General features: G+C 43.0%; 1 protein-coding gene across 4 annotated transcripts in view; it reads right to left on the bottom strand.

The window, feature by feature from the left end:
- Positions 1-5631: 5631 nt before the first annotated feature.
- psen1 (presenilin 1) overlaps positions 5632-11100 on the bottom strand; it is a 138746-nt gene continuing 133277 nt past the window's right edge. For all 4 annotated transcript variants that reach the window (XM_072263707.1, XM_072263716.1, XM_072263734.1 and 1 more), the window contains 3 exons: positions 10630-10812; positions 7174-7292; positions 5632-6556 (listed from right to left, as the gene is read on the bottom strand). In XM_072263707.1, coding sequence (XP_072119808.1) covers positions 6401-6556; positions 7174-7292; positions 10630-10812 — 458 coding nt within the window. In that variant the 3' untranslated portion in view covers positions 5632-6400. The remainder of the gene's footprint in view (positions 6557-7173; positions 7293-10629; positions 10813-11100) is intronic.

Genomic DNA, 11100 nt, shown 5'->3' with positions numbered 1-11100 from the left:
CAAAATAACCGCAAATAAAAAGTAAGTGCTACAGCATACAAATATAGAAGTACTGAGACAGTCCAATACGGATGCAATACTGCTTAGCACTGTGATGTAAGGTTCAGCAGGGTCACAGCCTCAGGGAAGAAGCTCTTCCTGTGCCTGTTGGTGCGGGAGTGGAGGCTCCTGTAGCGCCTACCGGATGGGAGTAGAGTAAAAAGTCCATGGTTAGGGTGAGATGCATCCTTGATAATGCATCTCGCCCTGTCCAGGCAGCACTTATGGTAGATGTCCTCAATGGTGGGCAATTGGGTGCCAATAATCCGCCGGGCAGTTTTCAACACCAGCTGGAGTGCTTTGCAGTCTGATATGGGACAATTGCCATAGCACACTGAGATGCAGTTGGTGAGTATGCGCTCAATGGTACAGCGGTAAAAGTCCGTCAGTATCTTGGGACAGAGGTGAGCTTTCTTGATGCTCCGCAGAAAATAAAGGCGCTTTGCGCCTTTTTGATCAGGATGGAGGAGTTCAGGGACCAGGTGAGATCATCGGAAATATGGACACCAAGGAATTTGAAGCTTGATACATGCTCCACGACAGCTCCGTTGATGTAGATGAGGACATGAGTGTGGCTCGTTAGCAGATTGGCAGGAGGCAAAGCGTGGCAATAAAGGGAGCCTTTTCTCATTGGCTGCTGGTGTTCCACATGGGTTGGGGCTGGGACTGCTTCTTTTACATTGTATGCCAATGATTTGGATGACAGAATTGATCCAATTCGATTAGATTATGAGGACACGCAGTCCTTTGTAATGCATGCATTAAGAAATGATACAATGTTCCTCCAGTGTGATATCACAGAAACACAAGACAGACCAAGACTGAAAAACTGAACAAAAACCACACTATTATAACATATAGTTACAACAGTACAAAGCAATACCGTAATTTGATAAAGAACAGACCATGGGCACGGTAAAAAAAAGTCTCAAAGTCTGTCGAAAGTCCCATCATCTCATGCAGACGGTAGAAGGAAGAAACACTCTCCCTGCCATGAACCTCCAGCGCCGCAAATTTGCCGATGCAGCACCCTGGAAGCACCCAACCACAGCTGACTCTTGAGTCCATCCGAAAACTTTGAGACTCCAACCAGCCCTCTGGCACCGAGCACCATCTCTACCGAGTGCTTCGATCCCAGCCCCGGCAACAGGCAATAGGCAAAGCCGGGGATTTGGGGCTTTCCCCTCCGGAGATTCTTGATCACACAGTAGCAGCGGCTACTGAAACTTCTGAAGTTTCAGAAGTTTCTCTAGATGTTCCTCACATCTGTCTCTGTCAAATCAGGATTGTGCACGATACCTTACTTAACAAATACAGATATCATTCCGGAGTGGACGCGCGTGCTGCATCGCACCGCCAGCTTCTCCTCCCCTCTGAATAGATGGCTTTGTGGCCAAGTTTGCAGACAGTATGAGGATAGGTGAAGGGGCTGGTACTGTTGTGGAAGCAGGGAGGCTGCAGCAGGACTGTAACAGATTAGGAGATGGGCAAAGTGGCAGATGGAATACAGTGTCGGGAAATGTATGAACATACACTTTGGTAGAAGGAATAAAAGCACCATTTTCTAAACGGGGAGAAAACTGAAAAATCCGAGGTGCAAAGGGATGTGGGAGTTTTTGTGCAGGATTCTTTAAAGGTTAATTTTCAGGTTGAATCAGTGGTGAGGAAGGCAAACACAATGTTAGCATTCATTTCAAGAGGACTATAATATAAAAGCAAGGATGTAATGCCTCGGCCTTATAAGGCATTGAGGTCTCACTTGGAGTATTGCGAACAGTTTTGGGCTCCTATTTAAGAAAGGATATGCTGACATCGGAGAGGGTCCAGGGAAGGTTAACGAGAATGTTTCTGGGAATGAAAAGGTTATTATATAAGTACTGATTGATGGCTCTGGGCCTTTACTCACTGAAATTTAGAAGAATGAGGGAGAATCTCATTGAAACCTATTGAATGTTGAAAGGTCCAAGCAGAGTGAATGTGGAGAGGATGTTTCCTAAGGTGGGGGAGTCTCGGACTACAGGGCACAACTTCAGAATAGAGGGATATTCACTTAGAATGAAGATGAGGAAGAATTTCTTTAGCCAGAGGGTGATGAATGTGTCACAGGCAGCTGTGGAGGCCAAGTCATTGGGTGTATTTAAGGCAGAGGTTGATAGGTTCTTGATTACTCAAGGTGTGAAAGGTTCCGGGGGAAGACAGGAAGAATGATGGAGTTGAGAGGGAAATGGATCAGCCATGATGAAATAGCAGAGCAGATTTGATGGGCCAAATAGCCTAGTTCTGCTCCTATGTCTTATGATATGCCATGCTGAAATATCAGGATCATGAACTTCTACCACCTTCGTCTGACAGTTGGCTATTAAGTTTCTGAGCTTGTCATTCCTTGACTTCAAAATCAAACATGGTGTCCTTAAGCTGACTTATCAACTCTTTGGTTGTAATTAACACGAGAGATTTGAGCACATTTTCCAATAAATCATTGTTCTCTCGTTGCGGTTCTGTGTTTGCTTGGTGCGGTGAAACTGTAGCTGCTCTAGTTCCGACATCATCATCGCCATGTTCTTCACCAATATTTCCAATTTATCTTTGGACATGGTGGCAGATTTCCAATAAATTCCAACAAAAGCACGAAGATGAATATTCCAGAGCAAATAAAATTCAAAGCATCTGATAATATGTACTTCAATTGCCATCTGTTCTTCTAAACCAATCAGGCAAAATACTTCTCAGTTTAATCAGTGTAAGATACTCAAGATGAGTCTACATTTGCACGTGACCTGTGATCGTATGCTACACAACCCTTACAGACAGTAGGTAGCACATTGATGTAGTCATTAGAGACATTCCCTAACATTTCCAAAGAGATACTGTAAGTTCAATCCTGCCCTCCAGTACTACTGATGTTGTGCTTGCACGTTTTCCATGACTCCATTGCTTTCCTCTGGATGCTCTAGTTTCTTCCGGCATCCCAAATACATGCTGGTTGGCATGTTAATCAATCACCATAAATTGGCCCTAGTGTGTAGGTTCAGGGCAGAATGTGTGAAGAATAGGTTAGCTTGGAGTCAATTTGGGGCAAGTTGAGTGCTTGATAGTTGGTACAACGCAGTGGCTTGTTTCAGTGCTCTGAGTAGTGATAATTTTTATTTGTTTACAGTACAGCTGCTTATTTGAATTCGAAGTACATTTATTTTTGAAGTATGCAGTATACAACATATACAAAAATATTCCTAACACATTGCACTGTGATTAACGATCTCCAACACAAGAAACTGTCATTCAGTTTAGTTAATACCAATGGTACCCTCTAATTTTAAACCACCATTTATTTATTTCAATTGCATCTTTCCCGTTTATTACTTTGCTCCTCTTTTTATGGCTTTTGTTATGATTCAACATCCTTTGTAATAGGATTATCTTTCTAAAATTTTTATTAACGATTACCTTCAAATAGGTTTAACATGGGGAATATTAACAGCTTGACCATGGTTTTCGGCCGGGGGCAGTGGTCGGTGACTCGGGCCGGCTCCCCCACTGGACTTAGTCTAGTGAGGAGGGTGTGAGGACACCCAGCAGGACTAAAAAAAAACAAGACCTGACAAAGGGCAGATGAGCTCCTTGTGAGTCAACGACCATCTTCCGTGGAAGAGATTAAAGCCTCACCATGTATCTACGAATCGTATGATATGCACCTAGTTCGAAGAGAGATGATGAACTTGGGGGCTGCACTGTGTGCCTGGACCTGCCCAAGGAAGGGCTGAGATCAAAGAAGCAGCTGTGGCTGGAGCCCGACACGGCCTCGGGCTCGAGTTCGGCAGTGCTAAGGCAGCCAGTGAGAACAAACTGAAGAAGAGGTTGTACTCGGTGCTGTCGCAAGATCAAAGAAGATGGAGGTGCATAGCCACCAACCCCAGATTCAGGACAGCACCCACTGACTGATTAACAGTTTAAATCTTGTTGATGGTGCATACCATCAGAGCATGGTTATTACACTTTAATCTTCTTTAAGGGAGATCATTTATGACCTTGTCAGGTTAAATGAAACATGAACAAAAGTAGATAAGGAATGGGAGAGGCCTTTGACAGAGGGTGAGGTGAAGCAATAGGACAGTGTTTAGCCCATTTCATACAATCTTGGCTCAGACCAAAGCTTTCAGAGAGCTCTCTGGTTTCTTCACCATTCTTCAATACTTCAGCAACAGTGACAACTTCAAGTACCTGAGCCAACTCCCTTTTGCTAGTTACAGATGACTAAATCACCCTTTGAGGAAACCACTCTGGTAAACAATCTGCTTGGACCAATTTATTTAAATCCCTACCCTTTGATCACAATCTAACTGCTGCATAGTTATGGAACTGCACAGAACAGAAAGAAGCCATTCCAACGTGTTGCCTATCTCTACCAATTCCATCTGCCCACATTAGAACTATTTCCTTCGATACCATACTGCTATAAATGCTACCTACACGCTTGTAAATGTAGTGATTGTATCCGAGCTCACCATCTCATAGAGCAATGCATCCCCTCTCTGTATAAAAAAAAACTTGGCCCTTAGATCCCCTTTAAACCTTGTCCCTCCCACCTTAAACCCTCATGTTTCCAATACCCCATCGATGCTTCTTGTAATCTTCAATCCAGTCACCCTTCAACCCCCATTACTCCAGGGAAAACAAGCCCAGCCTGTCCAATCTCTCCCATAACTGAAATCCTGTAACCAGGCACAACTACATTCTTCTTATAGTGTGGTAACTAAAACTTCAGAAAATACTGTGCAGTCTCAGCAGTGTTTTGGAAAGTTTCAATATTCTTTCCCAATTCTTATATTCTGTGCCCCACACCACCCAATTGTCAACTACAGGTTATGCCTTTGTCACTACCCTATTGCCAGGGTTCCCACATTCGACCTCAAGGTGCCTTTATTCATCGACATTCTTGTGTATATCCTACACCCATTTGACTTCCCAAAATGGACCCCCTCGCACTTGTCAGGGTTAAATTCCACCTGCTAACTCTCTACCCAAATTTCCCACTGAACTATATCCTGTTGAGGTCTTAACATCTCCCACTACACTCCCACATCCACCTAATGACTATAATGCTCTTTAACCACAGCCATATTCCCTGCTGAGTAGAGTGACTAACCAGTATATCTTTGAACCATGGGAGGAAACCTACGTAGTCACAGAGTGAGCATACAAACGGCACCAGAATTAAACTCCAAACTCCGGATCGCCTTGAGCTGTAATGTCTACACCACCAAGATGCCCTAATTTAAAATACTGTCCAGAAGGAACACTAATCAGCATGATGGATTGGCTCCAATTATTGTTGGCTTGGTCAAGACCACCCCTCCAGAGGAAGTAGTTTCTTTTAACTTTTCTTAGCCTTGAAAGTCTCATGTAAGAAAATGCCAAATGTCCCAAGGGTTGAGCAGGCAGCTGGGAGTCTGAAGTGTTTCCTGCATACTCCCATAAACCACCATCATGATTACTGTTGATTACTAGAAGGAAACAAGCAAGAGACAACATTCCAGTGTATCACTAACCTTTAATTGCTAACTCATCAGGGGCCAGACAAAAGCTGACTGGTCATGAAGAACCAAATAATTATTTATTTTTTTTTTAAAAAGATCAATACATTTGTATGCATTTTTTCAAAACACATCACAAAATCCACAGTGTCTTATTTATAATGTTTAAAAAAATAAAGTACATCAGTACAAAAAGCATCAGTACAGCTGCTAGAATTCTGCAATAAAAACAAAATGTGGTGCAGAAGACAACTTGGAACTTTAACCCTACCCCCTCTCCACAGCCACCATCAGTGCCCCCGGCATTTCCTGTTTTCATTTCAAAACTACAAACTGATTTTCTTTTAATTTGAAAGGATAAGTTGAGTTCAGGGTGAAGTAAAGTTTACAGAGTTCTGTTTACAGAGAAGAGGCCACCACCTTTCTGAAATATAAGAATATTTCAGAATACTAAACTAGTTTAGTGAAGTAATATTTCAAGTCCACATTTGGAGGCAGGTTAGAAAATATGTTTGGAGTCTATTTGCTGTCATTGCACTGTGAGACTATTTATAAGCAAAGTGCAGACAGGATCATTCGATAAGCTCTCCAGATATTCTTTACAACCAGATGTTAAACTTTCACACAAAGTATGCACCAGGTTGATTTTCTTCTGATGTCACTGTGATTTTAAATTAGAAATAAGATGAATTGAGTAGAAAATTATAATTCACAGAGTTCTATTCATCATTCTTTTCCCTAATCTTGTATTGTTACACCAATTACAAAATGTCTCTATTCCAGTTCTCAACGTGACTTACAGTGTAATCTCCCCGACAGCAAGGACAGCCCTATATATAAAACTGATGCAAAGCAAGCTGATCCATGAACGGGCGCACCAGGTTGTCTGTAGCAAAGTAGAAAACTAGCCCAAATGTAATAGAGATGGGAAGTGCTGGTAAAGCCTTCTTAAAGATGGCGAGCAGCAGCAGAGTAAGGCACAAACCCTGAAACACAAAGAAAAGAAATGCAGTTCACTCCCTCCATTAAACACAATGAGGAACAGAAAACAAAAAGGGCTTGTTTTTCACAACTTCGGGATGTCTCAGTCATTGCAAGAAAGAACCAGACAGTTGCCATAAAGAACAATGTTATCCGATAATTTGCTTTAGTGAGGCTGATTCAGACATAATGGCCTGAATCTATTGTCACCTTCACATCAGTGTTGTGGGATCTGCAGAAGCAGGAAGAGCCAAAGTGTGGGTGTAGGCATGTGATCAAATCCAGCCTAGTCAGGAGTCTACTCACACCGTCTCCACCAGACTAAAGAGGAACACTGGAAGTTACAGGAACAGTGGGAAATCTCTGGATCCCTTTTTAGATCATGAGGCAACTCCACTTGCCTGCCATTATTTCACATCCTATCATACCATTATTGAGCAAAGCATATCAAAGTACAAAGATGACAGCTGGGAGTATGCCAAGGATAATCCACTCCCAAACACACTCAACACAGGCAAGATAGTGAAATAGCTCAATGAGATCCCTCTCCTGTAATCATACCCATTTTATACTCTACATATGATAAGATTTACAATGCAGCAACAGCCTGCAACATACTCACAATTAATATTGCCACAAAACAGGCCAGGGTTGTGTTCCAGTCTCCACTTGCTGCTGCTGATGCTTTGCCAACAAGAACACTGTAGAATATGAAGTCACCTAAACCAAGCTTCACACCTCCTGGAACAGAAAAAAAAATTGACAGCAACATTGACGCCATGTGATCATGGGAAGAGTAAAAATGGAAAAATGAGAGTGAAAGGAGAAAACTGATCAGCATTAACTAACAGCATGGTAAACATTTAATTGTAAGACTCCTACTTTAATGTTTTCATCAAAATTAAAAGAATTGTAAACTCCACATATACTGATCAGAATAGCTCAATGCAACAGCTTTCTTGCACACTGTACCACATGAAAGCTACAGTACTGTGCAAAAGTCTTACGTGTAAGTAAACATAAGATACAGGAGAATTAGGCCATTCGGCCCATCAAGTCTGCTCCGCCATTTCATCATGGCTGATCCAATTTTCCTCTCAGCCCCAATCTCCTGCGTTCTTGTATCCCTTCACACCCTGACCAATCAAGAATCCATCAACCTCTGCCTTAAATATACATAAAGATGTGGCTTCCACAGCTGCCAGTGGCAAAGAATTCCACAAATTCACTACTCTGGCTGAATAAATTCTTCCTCATCTCCATTCTAAAAGGATACCCCACTATTCTGAGGCTATGTCTCAAACATCCTCTCCACATCCACTCTATCAAGGGCTTTCACCATTAGATAGGTTTCAATTAGGTCACCCCTCATTCTTCTGAATTCTAGTGAATACAGGCCCAGAGCCATCAAACGCTCTTCATATGGCAAGCCATTCAATCCTAGAATCCATTTGCTTTGTCTATCCTGCTTGTTATTTCTTCAAAGAATTCCAACAGGTTTTCCCTTGAGGAAACCATACTGACTACGACCTTTTTTATCAAGTGCCTCCAAATACCCTCAAACCTCAATCTTAACAATCGACTCCAACATCTTCCCAACTACTAAGGTCAGACTAACTGGCCTATAGTTTTCTTTCTTCTGCCTCTCTTCTTGAAGAGTGGAGTGACATTTGCAATTTTCCAGTCTTCTGGAACCATTCCAGAACCCAGTAATCCTTGAAAAATCATTACTAATGCCATCACAATCTCTTTAGCCACCTCTTTCAGAACCATGGGGTGTACACCATCTGGTCCAGGGGATTTAGATCATTCAGTTTCCCCAAGAACCTTCTCTCCAGTTATAGTAACTTCACACACTCCATGACCCTTGACACCTGAAACTTCCAAGATCAAAGCAAGCATAGAAGGCATTGAGCTCATTTGGAAGCAAAGTTTTGCTGTCCCCTAAGTCGTAAGATTTAGCTTTGTAGGAGGTTTTGGCATTTAAACCCTGCCACGGCTGTCAAGCATCCCTCATTGATTTCAGTCTAGTCCGGATGTTCTAATAAAGTCTGTAATCACCCCGGTGTAGTCATTCAGGTCCTCAGATGAGTTGCCGAACACGGCCCAGACCACTGACTCAAGGCAATCCTGTAACTGTTTCTCAGCCTCCTGCAACCACCTCTTGGTTGTCTTGACCTCTGAAGCCTTGCTCTTTAGGCTCTGACTGTATGGAGGAAGCAGGAGTACAGTCAAATTGCAATCTCAGGCAGGATTGATTGGCATTCCTTTTTTGTAGTGTAGCAGTGGTCCAGTGCGTTGGGACCTCTGATGCAACAGGTTACATGCTGGTAGAATTTTCTTCAAACAGGCCCAGTTGAAGTCACCAATTATAATTTGAAATGCATCAGGATGGGCGGTTTCTTGCCTGCAGACAACATTGTGCAGTTTTGTGAGTGTTTGCTTATAACTGGCCACTGGTGGTATAGAATCTGTGGTCAGGATTAAAGATAAGAACTCCCGATGCAAATAGAATGGTCTACATTTAATTATTAGGTGTTCCAAGTCAGGGGAACAAGTCCATACACCAATGAGAATTGACGAAAAAGCACATGCCGCCATCTTTCTCCTTATCAGAATTCGAGGTTCGATCCATTTTGAAAATCATAAAACCTTCTAATCGGATAGCTGTGTTCGCTGTTAACTAAGTCTCAACGCAACAAACAATTGAGATCAGCCTCATCTGCCTCTGATACAGCAGCCTTGCTCTGAGATCATCAACCTTATTTTGCAGTGACGGTACATTTGCCAACACAATGGTAGGGAGAGGAGGCCTCACCCCTCTGCGCTTCAGCCTGCTTTGAATTCCGTCTCTCCTGCCATGGCGTTGACCCTTAAAGGTGCTGCGCTCAACTGCTCTGCCAGAGCTCATGACTTCTGTTCATTCAATCGATAGTGAGAGCTGAAGATCATTGACGTAATTTTATAGTCTGTTGTTAAGAGGAAATTGACATGATGCAGATTGCAGCGAAAGTAATTCAAAAGTATATTTAAGAGGAAAACTGGTACAATTTACCGCAGCCCACAGCCAGTCACCACTGTACACTGGCGCCATCTTCTAATTTGCAAGTTGGTAGAGTCGCCGATGCAGGTTCAATCCTGACCTTGGTGGCTAACACGTGGGGTTTGCACATTCTCTCTGTGACCATACGGGTTTCCTCTGTGTGCTGCGGTTCCTTCCCACAACCCAATAACATGCAAGTCGATGGGTTAATTGGCCACTGTAAATTGCCTCCAGTGTGTAGGTGATGACTACAATCAGTGGGGAGCTGATAAGAACATGGGGAGAATGAAATGGGATTTGAGCAGGACTGGTATGCAAGGGCCAGTGAGCAATTGGCGGGCTGATTAGATTACGAGGACACTCAGCCCTTATTTATTGTCATTTAGAAATGGGGAGGGGAACGTAAACTCAGACCATGAGAGGCCTGTGTCAGGCATTTTCATGCCTTACAAGGCGCAGATTGGAAGTCTGTGTGGGGCACCACTCCTCACACAGACTAGCGCAATGTGTGATTAAATGCCTTGCTCAAGGGCACAAACACGCAGCCACAGCTGAGGCTCGAACTAGCAACCTTGCGGTAACTAGACAAACGCCTTAACCACTTGGCCACCTGCCCAACACATTTAGAAATGCATGCACAAGAAAAACACAAGACAAACCAAGACTAAAACTGATATGCCCACTTCTGTGACCATGACTCCATGAGACAAATCTACAGCTTAGAAATGAGCTGCCTGCCTGTGGTCATAAGTCAACTTCTTTTTCTTCTTTCTCTCCTTTCTAACTTGCTCTTAAACACACCTATTCAATTAGTCTCAACTATCCTTGTAGCCACTCTTTGATACCTTGGTAACGTTGATATGTGTGAGCAGTATGATGTTCACAGGGTCAGAATTGGAGAAACACTGATATCTGTGTCATTGCTGGTTATGGAGACAGAGAGAGTGAGCTATATGAAAAGATTGACTTGCTGGACCAGGAAGACTGACGGGTGGAGTATAATGATCTACTCCTTCCAATGATGTGGTTACTTACTCTCCTCCGGATCTTCTGTTACCACTGGAGGGCTCGGCAATGCCTGCACAGTGGCACGACTTTCCTGAGTTGATTCCATAGGACCCAACCTGGCCTCTCTGGTCTCTGTCCACTCCCGGCTGAAGCCTCCATCGTCTGCATCCATTGCACTATTATCAGGACAAGCCTGATTTAGCTCAAGTTCTAGATGAAGTTAATGGAAAGAAGCAAAATTATTACCAGTTATCTGTGTGTGCTTGGATGAGCAATGAGCATACTCCTTTTAATTTCAAAACAACAGACTTGGTAAAAGGAGCAGAAAAGAGAACTTAATATTCATATTTCATCTGTTTCCTTCTCTGCTGCCTCTCAGAGCACACCTCACTCCATTATATTTCCATGTAACTAATATCGCATATAACTGTGAGTTGTGGTGATCTAGAACACACTGGAAGCAGGTGGGTAAATTATCAAGAAGGAAAACATGCAGAA

The sequence above is a fragment of the Mobula birostris genome, chromosome 1 (genome assembly GCF_030028105.1).
Source record: "Mobula birostris isolate sMobBir1 chromosome 1, sMobBir1.hap1, whole genome shotgun sequence".
NCBI lineage: Eukaryota > Metazoa > Chordata > Chondrichthyes > Myliobatiformes > Myliobatidae > Mobula > Mobula birostris.
This window is presented reverse-complemented; position numbering and strand designations above follow the sequence as displayed.